This window comes from Brachyistius frenatus, unplaced genomic scaffold (assembly GCF_029030835.1).
Source record: "Brachyistius frenatus isolate BFR_SWC_R1_liver_20210118 unplaced genomic scaffold, ASM2903083v1 Contig_12, whole genome shotgun sequence".
In the NCBI taxonomy this organism is placed as follows: domain Eukaryota; kingdom Metazoa; phylum Chordata; class Actinopteri; family Embiotocidae; genus Brachyistius; species Brachyistius frenatus.
The window spans coordinates 2010049-2032777 of NW_027210611.1; the positions used below are offsets into that span (position 1 = coordinate 2010049).

At 40.4% G+C, this 22729-nt stretch overlaps 1 protein-coding gene across 3 annotated transcripts; it reads right to left on the reverse strand.

The window, feature by feature from the left end:
* Nucleotides 1-1817: 1817 nt before the first annotated feature.
* klhl14 (kelch-like family member 14) lies at nucleotides 1818-22729 on the reverse strand. 3 transcript variants are annotated; one of them, XM_069692123.1, is made up of 9 exons: nucleotides 22520-22729; nucleotides 16541-17441; nucleotides 14430-14551; nucleotides 9266-9355; nucleotides 7744-7822; nucleotides 6671-6861; nucleotides 5139-5297; nucleotides 3831-3988; nucleotides 1818-3465 (listed from the first exon to the last, which is right to left on the reverse strand). In XM_069692123.1, exons 2-9 carry the CDS (start codon nucleotides 17416-17418, stop codon nucleotides 3325-3327), a joined length of 1818 nt encoding a protein of 605 aa, XP_069548224.1. In that variant the 5' UTR covers nucleotides 17419-17441; nucleotides 22520-22729; the 3' UTR covers nucleotides 1818-3324. The 3 variants fall into 3 exon arrangements, with proteins under 3 accessions (XP_069548224.1, XP_069548222.1, XP_069548223.1); XM_069692121.1 differs by lacking the exon at nucleotides 22520-22729 and adding an exon at nucleotides 18284-18858; XM_069692122.1 differs by lacking the exon at nucleotides 22520-22729 and having other exon boundaries at nucleotides 3831-3973; nucleotides 16541-18242.

Below are 22729 nucleotides of genomic sequence, written 5' to 3' on the forward strand. Positions count from 1 at the left end.
GAGTGCAGTGCAGAAACCATCTGCTGCCACCAGCATCGAAGGGTAAATGAAGACTTCAAATCCACACATGCTACACGCTCAGATTAAAGCTGCACTTCTCTGTCTAAACCTCTTAATTTTTCTCCTCGGACGACTCTCCTCGTCTTCGTCTTAATCAAGACTGTGACATTCTTTCATTGCCCACAGTCTCCTGGAATGGTGCTGATAACATCTCGTCACCACCGACCAGAGGAATCATTCAAACATCTCCAGACTTCAGCATCTCTCTGGAGTTATTGTCAGACATGTCTCCAAGGATTTTGTGACACGGAGAACACTGAGTATTTTCTGACGTCCCGATGCCATATTGTGAGAATTAGACATGGATTTATGTAATCTCGCAGAATCATCTCCGTGAGGAAATAATTGCCGTCTTATCCTCTCGGCACACGGCCAAGTGGAAGCATGAAATGGAGACGGCGAGCAGGCAAAGTGCTCCCACTGACACGAGAAACATCAGGTGTACATGCAGGGAGACACGCGTGCTGTTTGGTGCATGAGACAGGTGGTCGTAAATGGTTGGAAAATCAAATCTGGTCTGGCATGAGAGGCCGCCCTGAGGGGAAACATCCGGTTTGGTCTTTATGCTTGCTGCTTCGTGTTTTACAAACTCCTGCTTGGTGCGATGTTCTTTTTTTTTTTTTTTTATCTTAAAAGTGCTTAAGGCTTAGATTCATGATAATACCTTTTGTGAGCTCAAGAGCATGGAGACAAGGCTTCATTGGTAGTATCTATGACACTCAATCTTGAAGAGGTGTTAAGGGCTGAAGAAGTGAACTGCGAGTTTAAATGGATTTGTCTTTAAGTCAGTGACATTTTTCACCTGCAGTCCAGCCGAGGCAACGACTTTAGAGTCTTCACAGACGTTTTAGAGATCAGCTCCAGTCTGACACAACTAGAAGCTAAGTGAGCAGAAAGGAAAGTTGTTCCAAAATACTTTTGATGTCCTTATGAGCTGTGGACATTTGGCATTTATTATGTTTCTTCTAAGAAAAAATATGAAGTTGTGTTTGAGTGATTTAGAGAGATCTCGACTTCTGTGGCTCGCATTTTTTTTTTTTTTTTTTTTTTTAATTTCCTGTCTTCCTACAATTAATCCTACTTGTGTGTGGCACAGTTCAACCTAAGAAGGATTGTGGAGCTAAACTATGGAGAAAAAAAAATTGAGGATCACCGTATGTCTTCTGTCATTAAGCCAATCAAGTTTCAGTACAGTATTTGTACTGGCCGGTAATTAACATATGAATGAAGTATTTCAAGTTCAGGTTTTGGTTTTTTTTGCGTTTTACGAGGCTGCGAGAAAAGTTTCAGCGCAATACATTTGAAAGTTGAGTAAGTGCAATGAGTTGCCTTCACGGGGCTGTTCACGTCTTGTCATTAGAGTTCACAGTCATTTCGGATGTAGCTCATTTTCTGTCTAAAAGGAGCAGCGTGTTGGATTGGTGGCATCTCGTGGTGACATTACGGATTGCAACCAATTGAATACCCCTCGCCTCGCCCTCCCCTTCCAAGTGTGTGAGAGAATCTACGGCGGCTTTCTCTTCAGTGTTTGTTTGTCTGTTCTGGGCTACTGTAGTAACATGATGACGCAACGTGGCGCACGCCAAAGAAGAAGCCCTGCTCACTGTGTAGATGTGAAGGGCTGACTCTAAGGTAACAAAACCACAACAATTCAGTCTGAGGCGTTTAAAAACTAATAAAAACACGTCTGCCAGATCCCTCTAAATCCTACAAACTAAATCTTTAAATGTCACATTAATTGAAAACATATCTTAATCATCAAGAGTCATTTTATTTTCATATTCTAAAATGCAAAGGACATAACAGGATTTGAGAATAAATCCAAGGTTGAGTGCACAAAAATGTTTCACTGCAGGCGATTATGTACAAGAATGAAATCAACAAGTTTCATTTTACAGAATTCAACAGGTACTGATCAATATTTAGAGTCAGGTTTTTGAACCTAATAACATCGACAAGACTGAACTTAGATTCTTTTGTATTGGAGATATTTTTTTTTTTAAACACAGCACATTCATTAAATTACATTTTTCATGAACTTTGTTTGCTGAATTAAAAGTTCACCATTAGTGCATTAAAGACCACTGTATGCTTGTTTGTTTTTCATACATTAAAGATTAAAATCTCATCAAAGTAATGCTTTGTGGCCTCATAAACAGGCCTGTTAACATTAACTCGTACAGGAGAACCAACTACACAAATGTCCTTTACATCAGTTCATCTGTTTACCCAAACGTGCTACCCAAAAATAAATCGGCCAGCAATTACAATTTGATTGTACCATCGTTGTATAATTATTAATAGTGCGTCATGTGAACATTAAGAATCAATGATAATACTTTAATTGTCTTGCCTGCAGGAGGAAGAATAGTTGCCACAAACATTTGGCAAGATTTTAGAGTCAACTTGTAAGGAACTCTCCGTTCAACAAGTTATACAGAAACACGACTTCAGTCTGGCTTTACATTATTAAGATAACAAATTCAAATTTAGGGCTGGGTGATCTGGACGCATAGAGATCACCGTATAACTATTATTGTTTGTACAGTGTCCTCCTGGTTGCTCATTGAGTGCTTGGACCCTTGTAGACCTGTTTCCAGGTCTCGTTATGATGTATTTCTGTTCACACCGTGACGGCTGTGAGGAGAAATCTTCTGGAAAAACGTCCCTTTTTAGATGCACAAGTATATGTTCATTTTCAGAGGAAGACAACAGAACTGTATCTAACCTGGTGATACTTGGAGATAAGTGAACGATTCCAGCCAGAAAACAATGGGAAATAACATAAGTGATGAAGAATATTTATACACTTTGATCATCACAGTTAATGTAACTCACCCAGCGCCGGAACAACTTAATCTGCCGATGTCAGTCGGTGAAACAACACTGCGTTTTGCTGGAATTATGCCGCTACTGAGTACAAGATACAATGGATTTGAAAGCTATAATTCAGCTCAACACTATGCGTGCTATAGAAGAGAAGCCAAAAACACCTACTATCCGTTTAAATAAAATCAAATATGAACTGACCATTTCTCAGAACACAGATGAGTTTAAATACATGAGTTACACAATTCTTTTTTTTTCTCAATTCTTCAGTAGCGAATAACGAAAGTGCTCTGGTCAAACCTGTAAAAAAATAATTTATACACACCCCCGTTGTATGACTGGAGGGTTTGCCACAATTTTGTTGACAACTGTTTTGCTTATTGATGGTCCTCCCCCCAGTCACTCCCCCTCACCGCCCATCAGTTGGATTAGTTGTCATTTGTTAAAAGGAAGGCAGGCAGGCAGTATGACGGTGGAGCAGGCTGGGCCCGCCAAAGGCTCCGCCACCTCTCCCTCCAACTCTGTCCATGTTCCTTTCTCTGGGCTGTAGCAGATGGTCGAAGACTTATAGGCCCCCTGAGGAAAAAAAAAAAAAAAAAATTAAGTCATTCTCTTCGTTCCTCTTAGTGACGGTTTGGATTTTGACCGACGCCGAGGAGAAACTCGGTTATATAAAAAGGCATGTAGTCAAAAAACAATGAGGACGCTGAAGTAAAACCTTGGTAGTGTGCCATATGTTTATTAATCTGCAAGGCGAAAACAGCCCAGAACAAATCCATGAATTCCTCTTTGAATAATTTTTCCTAAAATCTACACTGCCCAGATGTTTAGGAGGACGACTACACTTGGTCAAAGAATAAAATATCTCTGGCCTGACCTATGCTGTAGACGGGGAAGTGATGAAGTATTGTAATGGTAATAATATATCAAATATTCAGTACCATGCTCCAGCTGTAGCCCCCCACAAGGAAGATGCTGTCATCCAAAACAGCGCAGCCCGGACCACTGCGGCCCTCCAGTATGGGTGTCTGCAGGATGTTCCACTGGTCTGCTTTCGGGTCGTAACACTCAACCAACATTACATCTAGATGAGAGAAACCTACGTGAGAAAGAGGAGGAAAACAGTCACTACGGCCTGTCACTGTCGGCCCAGGTTACTAAAAACGTGTATTTTGCATGTCACTACTTGAAGATTTCTGCCAGTGTTGAACAACTTTGTTTGTGTGTGTGCTTTGACTGTTTTGAAGTAGGCGGGTTGAAAAAAAATATAACATCATCAACCGGGATTTAGAAACATCTGAATCAGTTATGGTGACATTTGCTTAGATTGCTGTAAATAGAATTGAATCAAACTGCCACACAGACCTGATGAAGCAGATGAGCTGAATGCGCAGATACTTGTAACTTTTCTAAAAACGTGTTCACTTCGACTTGTATCCTTATTGCACAAGTAGTTATATCTAGCTGATGTCAGAGAGAAATACTTAAGATGTGAAGTCAGGTTATAATTTAGTGTATCAAATTTAACAAGCCATTGTGGGACCAATTTAATATACAGTGTGTTTCATTTTAAACTTGCTTTCTGGCAGCCTGATACCCTCAACCTCCGGTTCAATACAGGATAGAACAAATAAAATCAGCCCAAAGAATTTCCGTTATTCTTTCTTCTTGTCTTTCAGGGCCTCTGAAGCTTGTTTCATTATATCCGAGATCTCCTTTTTTTTTTTTTTTTTTAACAAGAACCTGCAATCATCCAACAGACGTCAACCACAGACTAAGACACTCGGATACACGCCTGTATTTAGTATTCATAAGCATGAAGTTTGAGCGCAGGTACAGTGACAGATCTAAGAGCACCTCTGGGTTTCAAGAGCTGATTGTGCGCGTACATTTAGTCGTCTTTTAAATGAAACAAGAGTCGTGAAAGACCACAATTGAATGAAACACATGCAAGCTCAGCTTTTTTTTTTTTTTTTTTTTTTTTTTTTTTATAATTCCCATTCAGACACCAGCATTATGTTTTGTTGATCAAATACACGAACACAACTCAGGTTTGTTCTGCGTTACATTTCGCACCACGGACGTTGAAGAGTGAAAGAGAAAAGGGGGTGGGGGGTCTACAGGTTGCGCAGGGCGACGAAGGCCGTCGCGTCCTCGTACTGGCAACGGGATTTTCGTACGTTTTTTTAAAAGAAGTATCAATCGTGACCAGTTTTCTGTTCACCTCTTGAAATGTTGGGAGTTCTTACCTTTCAAATGGTTTCCACCAATGGCGTACAGGCGGTCATTCATTCCAGCCAGGGCATGAATAGCTCGCTTTGTGTTCATGTCCTGTTTCCGAGCCCACACGTCCATTATGGGGTCATAACAGTAGAGCCAGGACACGTACTCGCCATTGTGCACTCCGCCTGCAACAGGTAAACACAGCGCTGGACCATCATTACTGTCGAAATACAGCATGGCCACACTGGACGCTCACGCAATATAGTCTGTAAGGCAAGCTGACAGGCCTCTGTGTAATGTTAGTCCTTATTGAGAAATAATAATGATTGCTGAATCTGATCATTACCGGGGTAAAAGATTTTGAAAATATAATCATTCGACATATAATAGATCCATTTTAAAATTCAAATCATACTTTTAATACTATTAGGGTACATGCGCTTCCACATAATCTGGTCGGCTCTCTTTTTAAAACTTTATCTTTTATTGTTTCTGACTCAGATGTTGTTGTTTTTTAACTAATAAATTACAGTGCGTCGGAGTTAATGGCAGCCTCTCCTACCAGCTCTATTCAAACACAGGTTCATTCAAAGATGGTGCCTTTGTTCCCATCTTTTATTTTTACATTATAATGACTGGAGCACAGATGATTCACTGATCGCAAGCTTCAGGAAAAGGAGGATTTTCTGCATCGATGTTGGAAGTGGCTGATTTACTTTAACGTCACCAAATCAGATACGGTTTCGGATTTTCAGATTTCAGAAAGTACAAATATTCTATAGACTTTATAATAAGTTAGTTTTCAACATGTCATGGCACCTTTAACCTGAGACAACTTTTCAAGCTTGAAAACCCTGCCTGGTGACAATCACATCAAAAAGGTAAACCGGGCATCAGGAAGAGAAATGATATTTTTCCTGTCTGTGCATCAAAAGGAAACACATCAAAGTGTGTTTACAGGTCTTAAGGAGCACATAAGAAAAATCTATACTGTATCAGTCACTTCACATGGAGTTGCATGTCACGATGGTTGGGGCCACTACGAGCATGTCACACCTGAATCTCCAAATAAAACTGTCGGCAGCCAAATTCCATCAACCTTTTTTTTTTTTACTTTTTACGGCGAGTCGGTACAAAATCGGATGAGTACACTTCTAATGCAAGACTATGGAACTACCATTGATACTTTTGCTTGTCCGTTTAGGATAATTCGGCAATGTAAACATTAAATATAAGAGGTCATCTACGCAAGGATTTTGCATTGTTATCTTTGTGATGTGCTGGCGACTGTTTTTGTAATGGCTCTTTGGTTATTTATTGCGTTTAAAATGTTTCGATTAATGCGTTTTATTTTTTGTAGCAGCTTCAGGGTGCATCGGTAGGATGTATTTATGTCTTCTATGAACATCGTGTACCTTTTTAAAAACATCTACTGCCCACTGTATGTAGTACATTTTTTTTTATATATATATATACCGGGGCATGCTCAGGAAGGTAAAAAAAAAAAAAAAAGAAGACGGGATAATAAGTGTGACTGAGTGGCAGGTTCTGTGCTGACCTGATATGTAGATCTTGCCGTTGTGTATCGCCCCTGCGTGGGCGGCCAGCGGCTGGGGAAGAGACGACACGTAGTTCCACTCATTCGTCTCCAGGTTGAAGGACTCCACGCTGGAGAGGTAGCCCGTCTCGTTCCTACCACCAATCACGTACAGGTGCTTTTCCAGGCGGCAGGCAAAGAAACTGGCTCTCCTGAGGAGGAAGTGTCATCCAGACAACATCATTACGCCAGAAATGATGAGAGACATTTGTTGACTTTTCACCAATGTTGACGAAAGATCAAAAATCATTCAGGAAAAAAAGATCACGAGGAAAAGAAATGAGTTAATTGGTTATGCGCTCACGAGCTGCGAGCTCCTAGTTTAAATTCAGTGTGATAGACATACTTACTTTTGTCTCATTAATATTTCAATAACTCGTAGATATACTAGATTTACACGAAAACATTCGACATCGATCTGTACGCAGCCCAATAAAAATTATACTAAACTTCTATTGGCTCACTTTATATATCTGAATAAAAAGAGAGGCGTTTTTATAAAAAAAACAAAAACAACCCGAATATTATTGTTTTTTTCTTTACTGAACACCATTTACCATAAGATGTTCATGGCTTCAACATCATAGCTGAACAGAAAACAGCAGGAAGGAACATTGTGAAAGTTGCCAGATTTCAGAGATTACAAACAGAGATTTGAACAAACATTAGGAGAGAAGGTTGGTGAGTTTTGAGGAAATTCAGATCACGTAAATACCTACGCTGTTAGTAGTTACTAACTTTATTAACCACATTTATTTAAATGTAGAACCATATTTATTAATCATAAGAGTTTCAGTCTCTTAGGGCAAGTGCTTTTTTGGATGGCAATTTGGCGTAAAATATGGAAAACAACACCCCCAGGAACAGGCTTAATTTGTATTTATCTTTTAAAGACAGATGAAAGAAATGTTTAATGAGAGCTTGCACTTAGTTACTGGAGCAGAGGCATGCCCTGTTGTGCCGTCCTTTAAAGATTGTCTCTTAGTGAATGAACTACTATGTATTAAAAAAAACAAAAAAAAAAACAAGCTTACCTCTCCTGCATAGGGGGCAACTGTATCCAACTGTTGAATCTGGGATCGTAGCGGCTGACAAAGTTAGTGCTGTGCTTTCCTGCAAAACAGAGAAATGAAGATCAACAACAGAACTCCAAAGATTTGAGCTGAGGAAGTCGTTTTTTACACCTCTGTACAGTTCAGGCATACTAAGGCAAAGCTTGTTTCTAATTGGCTAAGCCCTGGGGTGTAGTGTACACCGTTGTTGAAGTACCAGAGCGCGTGCAGTACGAGTGCACACAGAAGGGGTGGGCACTGTTAAGATGTTGCTGTTCCCATGTAAAACTATTCCGGTACGATGACAAGTTTATGTACAATAGTCAAATATTTGCATTTCCATCGCTTGATATCAATATAGTCAATATGATCATGTTATTTTCGACGTTTGTTCTGGATTACTTGTCTGAAGTGTGATCGTCGCATTTCAGTCATAAAATGTGACAGCAAATGTTTTACAATAAAAGCCTTGTTAAGAAGTAAATGACGTCCATCTAGTGAAATGACGGAGGGCTGAATGCATACAGAAAATATTGAGTTCGTATCAACGTGCAGTGTATCAACTCTGATAAGGGAAACTGTAGTGGATCCAAACTGGGCTTCGAGTTGACATTGTGAATCCATAAGTACGCCTAAAATGTAATAATGACAACTTCGACCGTTCCATTTATTTTTTATTGGCTCTCTCGCATGATAAACACTTTAGAGATGTTTGGCTCTTCAAGCACTTAAAACATATATAAAATCAATAAATAAATCAATTTCAAACAGATCAAGAGAACTGTGATCATTTTATTTCCTCACTTTGAGAAAAAGCACACAACACTCTTCAGCCACACTTGATGGCGGAGCCTTTGCTGAAGTCTTTTTAACCAATAAAATCCCCAGCGGCGACTCTCCCCAGTCTTTATCAATCACCACTCACACATGGTGATTTTAAGTCTGATTATGTGCTGCCTTTCACTGCCATCAGAGTTAACAAGTGCTGACTGAAGACTTGTTTTTCCAATCATTGAGTGATTTGAGTTTGCACCCTAATGAGTTCTCCGCATTGTAATTTGTCTCTGATGACGTGCATTTGTTTTCAGAAGTAAATAAATGCATGTAATGTCACTACGTGCTCCTCTACTGCACTGCTGTATTATTGTTATACTTGTTGGATAAACAAAAACGCAGTATATCAATTTTTGATCACTTACAGTCTTTGTTTCTTACTGTGGCACTATATTGCAACCGTTTTACAAAAAGCACTCTTAACACTACACATATTTCAGTGTTAACAACAGTTATTTTTCTGTGCCAATTATTGACAAGTGTTGATTGGAGTGTTGCTTGTCCACTCAGAGCTGATCTGGCACTGGGATGAGTGTTTGAAACTATCTGAAAGTGTTACATTTACACTGAATTTACATAAACTCTGCCTAAGAGCAACCTCTAGATCAAGTAAACAATGAAACATTTGCTGCGTGAAGTCACTGGAAAGCTATGTGAGGTGGTGCTGTACCGTTGGGGTTCCACTGGTCCTCTCCACCCAGCAGCAGCAGGAAGTTCTCCACCTCCACCACGCAGTGATGTGCGCTGTTGTAAGGCATTACTAGGTGACACACAAAAATCAAAAGGTGTCAGTCACTCGAATATTGTGAATGATATCGGTACGTAGTTCAAATCTCACAATATTTCAGGGTATAGCTGCAATAACAACATTTTACATATGACAAAATATTCAATTATTCATTTTCAAGACACACAATTGTGAAAAAAATAAGAGTCACAGTTTTATATGCCGGCATAAATGTACCATTTTGCCTTAAAATATTCTGTAAAAACACAGTATTATTGTGGTTTGCTGTACATCTGATGTTTTGTAACCAAACATTTTCACACCACTTGAGTCGCTCCCCTCTTTGGAACGAACTGCTTCGCTGTGGAGCCGCTTTCATTCATGCTAGTTGTTGCTGTGTGTGAGTTACAAATGTAGCAAATGTCAGACCGTTATGCAGCGTAATGGTACGACATCATTACATAATCATCATCAACTAGTTGGAATATTGTCATTATCACGACATGATTTTTTTTTTTTTTTTTTTTTTTTTTAAATGACACTGAAAATTATACTTATCTTATTGTTGATGATAATATATGGCACACCCATAGTGAGTAGTATCCTATAGGCCAAATTAGGCCTTTATAAATGAATTAAAAACGTTTATTTGATTTTTCTTAGATCTAAAATAGAAAACAATATAAATACGAGACTAATGTAAATCTCATGATCTTGTATCAGTAAAGGAGGAAGTTGAAAACAGGTCTGTAAACTTGGAAAACCCTAAAACTCATATTCAATAAGCTTTCCAGATAAATACGACTTAGTCTAAATTTAAGAAGGACACTGTTGACACAGTTTCAATCTCACAACTTGTTTGTTTGACCAGAAACAGATTTGCCTCTCACAAAAATATTCACCGTTATATGTATATTGTGTGGATAACCTCTCAATTACATTCATAGCTTCAGTGTTGCAAAGAACATACTTTCATGTATCAACGTTCCAAATACATTCATAGCTTTATTTTCATTGAAATGTTGCAAGTAGTAATGTGATTTCAATACAAATCCGTGAAGCAGCGAGACCGTGAAAGGTCGTTATAGCGAGGGTATATATCAATTTTATCAAATGAATATAAACATAAGCTGCTGTAAATGTGTTCATACTTTTGTACTAAAAGGGGGAAATTATATTTGCCCTCAGATACAATCCTAAAATAGTTCAGATCAATTTGATTCTTAAACGAGGTCAAATAATGCTAAAACAAAACATATAGAAAACGTGCAAGCTGCTGTCTTCACTACACTTTCAGAAGCTGAAGAAAAATTGGTTCACCTGATTTCAAATCCCCTTAACTCTTCTGAACACTAAATGTCGGACATAATGAAAGGAGCTTCTCGTTAATTGAACATCTATAAAAATTCAGATACAATATTTGCAATATTCATATCAAGTTTGCCTAAATTTACAACGGCCTCCTCACAACAAGTCAAATGTATGTACATCTATTATGATCTGCAGCGTCGGTCAATGTTGCAGGATTTATTTTGACTACTTGCTGCTTTTATTTTGTAACCTTTCAACCGTCCATCTACAGGAAGTGATTTCTTTACCTGTTGACTCTTAAACTGCAACAAATTAAAATACACGGGATCGTAAACAGATTACTGTTAAATCTATCTATAGCTGAAACATCTGGTTGCTTAATTTAGTTTTCAATTGCCACAAAATTTACTGGCAGCGACTTTGCTTATTGATTAATTACTTTAATTATTTTTCTTTGCAAAACTGGCTAAAAATGCTCCGACTCCAAAACTTCAAAAATGAAAAAAATACAGATTTTCAGTTTTCAGAAGCAGTTAGCTGAATATCTTTGGGTTTCGGACTGTGACGTACATTTTGACCATTTTCTGACATTTAAAAGATAAAACAATATATCCAATTATTTTAAGAAAAGGAGTTGTCAGATTGTTCAAAAATAAAAACAATCATTATTTTCAGCCCTATTTAACTAGCTATGTCGATATCTAATAAGGTGAGTATGTTTCTACTATGGGCACTTAACTGTTAGTCAATACTGTGCAGACTGAATCCCACAAACGTTCTCTCTTTCTCTTTTTAAACATACCGCGGCAGCGACTCGTGTAACAATATACTGATTATGTCCAATATCAACTTAAGTGCACGGTACTTCTTATCATGTGTGAGCACAATATAACGTAAACAGTCCACACCTGCAGAAAGACCCCTCGTGGAGGATTTCCCCTTGTGTATGTTTTTGAGCTCCCCCTCCTCTCCTTCATCTTCTTTTACTGAAGTGACCCCATTGAGATGTAGAGAAATGGTCTTAGGTGACAGTCATAATGAACATGATCGTGTTCACTCAATAAATCTCAGGCCCGGTGCTTTTTGAGCACAAATCAGTGAAATGTTAAAGCCCACCTGTCTGTCTCCATCAGTCATTTCCACTGTCACCTCCCCACCGCCTGATGGATCACAGTTGCTGCAAAATTAGACAGCCTTGAATCTCATTTCTTTCCAATTGGCCTCTCCCTGCAATCTCACTCTAGCTGGCTGACATGTGCCATGTCCTCTATGGGAGGGGAGTCTCAGATAGGAACTAATACTACATACACTAAACACAGCTTTATCTCGAACGAGGGGATTAGGTTGCCTGCCTCCAGTGCACCTCAAAGACGAGTGCCATACTACTGCCAAATTCCCTTACATGCTTCTTTACATTATCATTCAGTCAGCAGTATATAGGACATGGATGGGCAGCTTTTTATTTGATGTCTAGTGACTTGCACTCATACTAAAAACCATCTCTTATCCATGAAAAGAAGATTATTGCTTTACAGTGTGTCACAGCCTACAGTATCTGGAGTACTGGGGGAGGATTTGGGGCCATTCTGGATATAGGTGAGCAGTGGGATAATTGGCAAGCTATAATAAGTGGAACCACTGTAATAGTCTTGTGCAGTGAGAAAAAAAAAACACAAATATTTTTCTTTCTATAATGTGTAAGACTTTACTCTGAATTATTGCCTGAGAAGGTCTGTCCAATTAATCTGTCTATGTTGTCCCTTCTCACCTAAATCCTCCACTAACCCAACGGGGTGAGCAGCCAAAGGAGGGCAGGATGAGCACGTCCTCTACGAGATGGACGCCATCACTCCAGTCTACAGTGAGCTGTGGGGCTCACTAGAGGGAGTCAGAAACCTCTGCATAGAGGCACAGTCGGGGTCGGTTGAATGACTCCACAGCTAATGCACCACTGCTGCTCCAGCTCTGATGTGCCTTTAACACCATTACAATTGCATCCCACAGAGCTGAATTCCTTTGTTCTAGGTCATGCTGCGTGGATGAGGTCCATATGCAAGTCTGAGATTTTAATATCAGGTTGGTTTAAGGAAGAAGAATACAAAAAAAAGAACAGTCTGGCATTGTGGCCCGAATCTCTGCATGCCTTTGTCTTGTGTGCGTCCACGCTGCTGTGGGCACACTAGATGGCAAACTTTACACTGGAATCAGCCAGCAGTGGATATATCTGACACGACGAGAGGGATCAGATTCTTCCCAAATTGTGTTGATGAATGTCTTAATCAAAGGCTGTCCCTCTCAGGTTTCGCCTCATTGAAAAGTTATGATTGAATGTTAATAATCTTCTATTCCACATCCATTGTGAGGAGGCTACATCAGATGGTCACTGATGTGTTAAGGGGATGATTTTGCAGTTTTGTCCTTCCACTTGGCCACGGACCATTTGAGTGTTAACTTTTTAGTTTTGAGTGATGGAAATCCCTATTGACCTTTTGCTTGTTGCAGTTTATACCCATGAGTGTGAGTTTAATGAGAAAATGACAATATAAACACCAGTGAGCTTCAGGCTGTTGTGTATGCATGCCTCCTTTAGTAAAAAATGAACCCTGATAGGTTTGGACAAACATGAGCTAAAACGCCAGACTGCTGCCAAGAACTGTTATGATTTGAGCAGAGGAATAAACCCTGTCCAAGACCGAAGGTGAATTAAGGATACAACAACAAAACCGTCAAACCAGATTCACTCAAATCTGAGCCGTGAAACTGCACAGGGCCGAGCTGACAGAAAAACAGACCTATGGCTAATGTGTACGAATGAAGAGATGCTGCTGAGATATGACTCCAACCAAAACAAAAGGACAAAAACTCAATATGTCCAGCAATGATGATGCAAAGGAGAAATGTGGCTTCCCATTAGCTCTTCTCTGACCTTTGCAATATGGCAACAATGTAGTGTTGAGCCTTAAAAGGTCAGGGAAGACAGAGAGGGAGAAGAACATGGTACACTTTACAGAGGTGACTGCAGTGGGGATGTGTTTGTAAATTCACAAAGGCTTCAGATATGTTCTCTGTTGGCGCCACATTCATTTCAATAAAACTCGTTTCCTGGGAAATTATGACGATTTGTTATCAATATGATATCCTAAAATCAATATAATTAAACATATTGTGGTATAAAATCCTGCAGGTCATGAGAGAAATCTTTATTTTCCTTTGTTTTTCAGTTTATTAAAATCGTTATATGTTTGTTTTTGATCGTTTGAATCAACATTACAGCTCCTGTGTTCCCCTAATCCCTGTATGGTATTTAACTCACCTTATTTAAACCCAACATCAATAGTGGCACCAGGTCAACCGGCTAATTCCATGCCATGTATTGCCATGCATGGGGTAGGTCAATCTTATGTATTGATTAATGTGACTGAATAATCAAGCTGCATTTAAAAGCTATTGAGGAAAGTTGTTATTCCTTATTGTTCTTCCTCTGCCACAATAGATCATTAGATTGGAGGAAATCTCATCATGCATCCTGGCAGCATATTTCAGCAAAAACAAGGGAAACCGGGCATGAAGCTCCACAGTGCTGTGAAGTCACGCTCTGATTAAAAACTTATATTAAAAGTGATAGTGATACATTATTACCTGAAGGATTTAGGGAACTCCTTCCCCTCATTTTCCGTGGAAATTAACCCGTGTTAAAGTTATCCACGGGAACAACTATTTCTCATCATAAAAGCTACGAACACAAGATGCCTCAGGTACCAAAAAAATAAATAAAATCGGAGGCTTTGCTACTCACTTGTGAGGATCTTCCATGTTTTTTTCTCGTCGTCATAGTACTGGACCAAATTGCTGGGGAGACGATCAGGTCCAGGAGGCAAACCACCCACCAGTAACAGCAACCTCTTATTGGAACGGATTCTGCAATGTCAAAAGTGGGGGGGTGTGGACAAGTGTTAGAAAACAGAACAAAACAGGTATTTAGCCTTGAAAAAAACCCCATCATATAACGCTAAAATAAATACAACCTCAAACCCCTTTAATTCTTGAATTTCCATAATTACTTTGAAAAGACTTACAGCTTTTTCTAATAGTACTGTGATTTTTCACTTTACAAATGCTCATTGTATGAATGAATTAATCAGCAAATGAAATACAGAATAAATGCTCCTTGTCTAAGTACTACTACTGAACTCTAGACTACTAATCAGGCAATATGTGGCCACATTTATTATGATTAACAAAAATTGCTCAACAGTGTATGTATCTTTTTGATGTGTTATTGAATGGTTATTGTACTCTAAAGATGTCTTTTCAATTAGCTGTGAAGCGAGGACGGTCCTGCAGGGTGCCATGCTGGAGGCTAAAAGCACAATTGAGTACATAAACCTGCCTATACAATGTCTCCATTTCATTGGCCACCGTGATTCATGTGACATCCCTGAGCCAATTGTGAGATATTTCCTGCTGTTTGTATGATATATAACCTCAAAGCCACACACTTTACTGTACATTAATGACCATTATCTTGCTCTTAATGGATTTCAACACAAATCTTCCAATTTATCACAATATGCAGTGAGAGCAATACGAGTAGCTGGCCTTTATATTCAGACACGTTCACCTTTTCCCCCCTTTCGTATTTTACTTTTTTATGCTTGGGTAAATCACCACCGTCTCGGAATATTCTTCGATACTGGCCCACTCAGAAGTGTTTTGGGGTTATTCATATGCAAATGAGCCCCTGGACATAGATAATGGTGATTAATTGAGAGGAGAGAAACAGTGGCATGTGAAACTAATTATGAGGATTCCTGATTCCTTGCTCATTTAGGTCCATATGTGGGAATGGATATATTACTGGGATTATGTGGAAGTAGATTCTTGCAGAATGAATCTATGTCCAGATAATTTCAGCAAAATTTCATTGTCACATTGTCAAATTTAGATTAGCCACAGTTTTGTATTTCCTCTGCTCACAGATTAATGCAATGATTTAAAAAACTGATGCTATTTCCATTTTTTTTAAATTATTTTTTAAATCAGCCCAGGTTGTGACTACTGTCAGTTCTATAAACAAAACCTGACAACAGCACTGTCAATCACTCAACTTCCTGACAATGCCCATCTACATACCAGCTCCCTAAAGTGCTGACCGGGACAAACATGGAAGTAAGCCATGCAACTTGACCTATTTTTGTGTGAGTGAGACACGTGCATCTAACCTGAATATAAGGAGCATCGTTCAATTGTCCGTTCGTGTAAAGAAAGGCTACAGTTTCTCAAATATTACACACAATCAAATGCACTAAATTCCATTTGACTGTATAATATTTATCTTCATTTTAATATCCCTAACAAGGTACCACTGGATCGTAAGTGTTATGCAATTACCATGTAATTCTGGTAACAATTTAATTGCAGCATTTTAAATTCTATTCATGAGAGTTGCTACAAATCAAATGCATAACCTTTATCTAGATTGCTGCATCTTGTCTGCACTGATTAGAGAGCAATTACACAGATGTGTGAGGAAATAAAGGGGTTTTCTCTCTTCTTTTTTTTTCTCCAGTAAAACATAAGCTAATGTTGTAATTATGGATACAGTGTAGTAGTGTGGAGTAGATCAGGACACTTGACAGCTGTCTTCCTGTTGAAGCACAACCACAATCTGCATGAACTGGGACTCAAACCTCACACCTCTGACTGAGCAAATACATGGGCTAGACTACACAGGCAGTGGGACTAAAACATGAGCAAGTACACAAAGCTTGAGTCTGTAATTTGTACAAATTTAAAAAGTTGGAAGCATTTAGTCACATTATGTCCACTAATACAGGTGTGTTTGTGTGAATTATCATCTGTGTTTCTCTGTTTGCATCTCTATCTGTTTTTCTGTCTCTTCCTCACCTGCTGGCCAACGTCTGCCTGCAGTGCTGCCTGAAGGGCATCAGGTGGTAGTTCATGGCATCCAGGAGTAGTTTCTGGCAGACAGGGTCACTCCTCATGAAGTCAACAGACTGCACCCTCTCCACCAGCTCTGGGGCAGGTATGAGGGCGAAGCGCAGCCTCTTCATAAGGTCCGGTGCATAGTGCATGCGAGTCTCCCGGTCATGCTCCAGCCAGAGGACTGACATCTGGAAGAGAGCCAGCTCTGACTCCACCGGGGGTGGCAGAGCATCTAGCATGGCGCACATCTCCTCAAAGTTCAGCAGCAGCACATCCTCCACCAGGTACTTGTTGGCCAGCTTCTTGGTCTCATCGAGTCCGTGGAGTGCAGCAATCTTGCAGATCTGCTTGTAGTTCTGCACAGAGATCTGGTCGTTGAGGAACTGCACGCTAAGCTTGGTAATCTGGGGGATGTTGAGGATCTTGCTGACCGACAGCACCTCTTCCACGGTGTCCAGGGAAAGAGTAACATTGGCAGTATACAGGTACTCCAGCACTAATCGTAGTCCAATGGAGGAGCAGCCTTGGAGTACCAGGTTATTGATGGGCCTGGCGCTGGTGGTCACCAGCTTGTCATCGGGAGAGGATGAGGGGGTCCCACTGCTGCCCTGGTCCCCTTTGCTTCCCTCGTTGTTGATTATATTATGGGAGGAGAATAGAGATCTGAAATACTGGGAGCAGGATGCCAACACAGCTTTGTGGCAGTGGAACTGCTGTCCCTGGGCAGTGAGAGTCACATCACAGAAAAGCTGTTTTCTCCATAAGAGATTGAGCCCGTGCAGCAGGGTGTCACTGTGTGTTGGGTCAAAGGTGGATGTTCTATCGCCCGATCTGGACATGACTTCCTGACTGTGAACGCCACCTAGGCAACAAATAAACCATGCAAGCCATTTACCTCAGGTCATTTATTTGCACAACACACGTCGCCCACAGATGCTATTAGTCAACTATTTACAACAGAAAACGATTTGTCGAATAAGTTATTGAACAGATCGCCCGTCCATCCAGCGGGGAATAACCGTCATGCCATGCCAGCCGGCGAGAATCTACATCCAACACGGCGTCAGTCGCTTTCAACTTTGAGCTCTGGTCGTAAAGCAACAAACAAAAACGCAGTAGTTCCCACAGCGTGCGACTCGTATTCATTCTTAACTCAAGAACGAGGTGTTTTTAAATGGAGGCTGGGTGTTTTGAAGGGCGCAGCCAAAACAAGACGAGGATACGGAGATGCTGCAGCGCTTTCCCCTCCGTAACGCGGCTAAAGTTGGGGGATAAGGAAAAAGAGCCAGCCGCCACGGCGGACGGAGAACATGCAGCATTCAGCCAACACTTCTCCTTTCTCCTGTCTGCCTACACACCCCCACAATGAGGACATTAACACATCGCACAGATTTACGGAGTCATACAAAAGCAATTAGTTTGTCTCCGAGCCGTCAGCAGCAGTACGAGTGCGTTTCGCTTTTAGCCTACCTGAGTTACGCGGACGTGAGTATCGAAAAAATATTCACTGAAATGCAGCTGTCGGTAAAGTTAAATGTAATATACATAGCTGATGTTTCTTCGGCTGTACGAAAAGCAATTTCTACGTGCGTAATGAGTGTAAACTTGACACAAGCGTGCTGTAACGTTGTCGCCAGATTCACTAAAAGCGCCTGTCACAACTAAATGATGAGAGCAGCTTGCCTGAGAAGGAACCAAACTTACCTGACTTCAGCTCTTCACAAAAAAAAAGAAAGTAAGCTTCAGGTTCCCAATAATCTCACTTGAATTTTCCTTTGTTCTCCTTTTAAGAAATGTCCTTTCCTTTAAAGTCTATGGTCGGTGGTGTCTCAAAATAACCATTGATTCCAACTCATAAAGTCACTATTTCAGGTTATTTGTTGACGTTGATCATTTGTTCTTCTGAATTAACAAGAAGTGTGTGAGTGTGTGAGAGGGAGCTGTGCTTTCTGCAAGAGAAGAAGAAGAAGAAATATACGTGTGACAAATTATGCTACCAAGAAACAACACATCATTATCCTTGGGCCTGGGGCTCAGTGAGTCGTAACGAGAGTAATAGGAAATCCACGGTTGGGGAGAGAAACGGTCGTGCATGGCCGGTGGAGAGAGACCATGCAGGGGTATGGATGCTGGAGAGACTCGCAAAATTATGGCTCAAGGCTATTGTAAAAACTGTCGAGCGTAAATGACTGCGATTTCAAACATCTATGGAAGAAAGAAAAGAGAAAGGGGGAGAAAAACCGAGTCTTCCCCTCGCTGTTATAGAGAGAACCGTCAAGTTTTAGTGCGCATTGCTAATTAGTCAATTTCTCTCTGCCTTCACAGCCCGACGACTTTGCTGCTGAGCTGAAACTGCTAATTTCTGGGACCAGCCTTTTTTTGGCTGTGAACTGGATGGATGAATGGCTTGTCTCGCACAAATGACAAAAAGCCCCTGCCTTAATCTCCATCGCCAAAATAACCCCTCATCTCATTCTGCTCCTGCTAGTCCTTCAAAAGAAGGTGCTCTACACAAACTCAAGTTTTGCATGTGTATCAGAAATACTGTATGCACCACAATGTACAGACAATGTTTATAATGTTGAATTAAAGCATACAAATCCCCCCCCCCCTTTTTTTTTTTTTTTTCATTCCAGTGTGTCAAAAGCAGGAGTTCTCACACAGCATGAAACTGCACCACATGTCCAAAGTGATGTAAAGTTATAAAACAACAAGCAGATAAGAAGTATAACAGAAATTGCACTGTTTTCATGAACTACTATCTTCTCTCATCAGTTCTTTGTTGAACAACCATGAGGCCGAGCTGCAGGCCTGAAAAGACAAAGGGTTGAAACCTAATACAGCATCCATCGGTGCACAGCATGTTGAAGTCCTGGTTGTTTATTCAGATTCCTTATAGCTGCACGCCTCCAGAAATCCACCAAGTCTACAAGATCAAACTTAATTCACTGAGAGAAGTTGCTTAAACTTGAGACTCCTGCTTGTCCATGTCCACTTAAAACTTCTGAATCGCACCAACAAACTAACAGTAGGATGTTTACATCCACTCACTACACGAAACCAGCGCCCCACAGCTTTAGGTCTGGACGTCTAACATTTGAGAACTTGGAAACATCTAATCTTCATATCTGAATTAAGGTTTTGGTTTTTTTTCCCTTTGCGTACAATGTGAAGTAATATCAACTCCCCCCCTCCGCCCCCCACTCCTCCAAATAAGCAAAATAAAATTGTTGCAATACCAATCAAAAACTGTTAGAAAATTCTTATGAGGCCAGAAGAAACTGTCAATTACATAAAGCGCTCAATTAGAGTAAATAAACTTACATACAGGACTCCCAGGGGACAAGGAGTGACAGATAGCTCACAAGTTATGAAATGACAGCTAGGGATAAATGCGTTTGTTCATGTACTATGAAATAGAGTAACACCATGCTACCGTCAAGCAATAACAGGCCACATATAGGTAGTATTTGTTATAGATGGAACCATAACATTGTTTGATGTTTGAGTGTTTGACAGCCTGCGTATCCCCCACTTGTAGTTCTACGGGGAAAATCCATTCTACATCAACTCTGAGATGGCTGATTAGATTGTGCACTGCATCTCAAATAATCATCATGGCTGAAGGAAAACTGTAGTACTGTAATATTAATTAGTGGTTTGAAACCACGATGAGAGCCGTTTGTATTGTTGTTTACCAGTGTGTTACCTCATTTCAGAGGTCTTGTCACTGCAGCGCATTACAGTAATGCGCTGTATTTCACTTCGGAGTCGCACACTGTTATCTTCACCAGCGCTCAGTTAGCACTACATTACCCGAATCTCGAGCGAGCTATTCTAACGCAATAAAATGACCATTCCCAACTCTTTCAGCTCTTTGTAGCAACTCAGTCTCCTGAGGCCACTGGTCTTCAGATTGCAGGGCGTTTATGGTTGTAAGTTGTTGCAGTGTGCAGAGGGAGGGGGGGGTCATCAGATAAGAAAAGAATTTCTAGACTAATTAAACCCTTTGAGACAAAGAATCACACTACAGTGATTTACAACTCTCTGTACCAGTTAACCCGACTCATTTTTATCTGTCATATTACTCAGATACCGTGTCTACCTCTATGGGTAAAAAAAAAATATATATATTTTTTTGTCTTCAACATTATGGAAACAAGAAGGGGACATGTTAGAGTAAATAACAGTAGTTATATTAGATTTAAATACTGTAGGTCACTCATAATGTGAGTTTCTAAGTGTGCACAAAGATCCCAGCCACTGACCATCTGCTTTGTACAGTAACACGGTATAATAGGCTCCTTATTTTACCCTCAGATACAACACAACTTCCTGTGCAATGCTTGTATCATATTGTGATTTCTCATAGCTTATAACAGTGTCATTTTGTGCCCATAACAACACTTAAAAATAAAAATAACCAACACAAACTGTCAACATTATTGTGGCCCCGAGGTACTGAATAAAGAGTGAACATTTAATCTAATCAGTGCAATGAAACAAAACAAAAGGAGAAGCTCCAAAGTTGTGAATAGCAAAGTCTACCAGGCATAATTCCTTTTGCTGGCTGTTGCAGAGGGGTATGCTAAGATAGAAAGTATTATTTTCCTAAATGGAAGGTGTCAGATGGTCACGGAAATGTGATCGGCTGTTCAAGATCACTGCTTCCCATCTGCAATTTGTGACGTGTGAAAGATTCAGCCCAAATGTGCTCACCAAGCGTAAATCCTCAGCACTTTCTCTTATCGTGGAAAAGCAAGATAACCAGCTGTTTACAGATCAGAGAACATATCATATTAATATCATGGAGAGGGTGATATCATCTTGTTTGTAAAATATTTTGTTAACTAAGTGTGGTGTGGTATGGCAACCTATAAAGTGAAAGTAGTAATTTGTGTTTCAGTAAAAGTGTTATAATTTAAAGCCTTTTTTTTTCTGATATGAAAATATATTAAAAAAGGGGGAAACAAAATGCTGCAGGGAGCCTGTTCAGAGAGACCAAATTAATGCAAACGGCATGTTACAGTAAATACTAATTATAAAGCTTTTAACAGTTACATTTATATCAAGGGGTCCTTAATTCCAGTTAACTGCATGTCTAAATACAAGCAGGGTTCCTTCTATTCAACATCTGCCTCCCTGTACTTTATCTGATCTCAGATGAGTTCACAGTTATGTGTGAAATTACATTGTACTGTGATATGACTCCTTTGGATATGGAAACAGGTACTAGGAGGGGTTTTGATTGGGAGTTCCTGTTTCAGAGACCCAGCAACTCTTACTTTAACTGTCTATGGCATCAGTCTATCATCTCTCAAAAGTAACATCGAACAAATGGGTTCATTGGAGTCATTAGTTTAATTACATTTGTGAGAAATAGGTTAAAGGGTCAATGAAAGTGCCATATTTCTAGAAGTAGGTTAAGTTTATCATGATGAATTTGGACATGTGAGCAGATACAGTTCCTTGTGCCCTCATATTTCTAACATATATTTTGATATTGGAACTGATTAGCACGTGCTTGTCATTTCAGATCAAAGTTAGTCAGAGATGATTCATAAAATGTCCACTGTGTAATAAATTGGAAACACTTATATTTGCCATTCAGGGAGTATGGGAGGCCTGCTGTTTTAAACCCCTAGATCCCCACACATGGCGTAGCCACCACAGACACGGCTCAGAGAGTCAGCCGGCAGCCGGGAGGTGAGCAGAAAGGAACAGGCGGTGTCCCCTCCAGAGTGAGCATAGGAGAGTGTGTGTGTGTGTGTGTGTGTGTGTGTGTGTGTGTGTGTGTGTGTGTGTGTGTGTGTGTGTGTGTGTGTGTGTGTGTGTGTGTGTGTGTGCGCGCGCGCGCGTGTGTGGCATTCTCAAATGACAAAAGCATACCAGTTGTGCAGTTCAGGTGGGAGGACACATGGAGGTGGTGTGGAGGCTCACCTAAGGGAGAGTCTGGGCTGTTGCGACCGGGGCTGTAGTGGAGACCCAAAGTTGCGCCGGGGCCGCAGGAGGCCACTGTGCCGTGGAGAAGGTTTGGGGGCTGGAGGGAGAGGGGGCTGCTGTTGCGCAGTCTCCCCAGCGTGATGCATCTACCTTCAGGGTGGCAGCAGGCGTGGAGTGGGGTGCGATGGAGCGAACACGGGCTCAGTG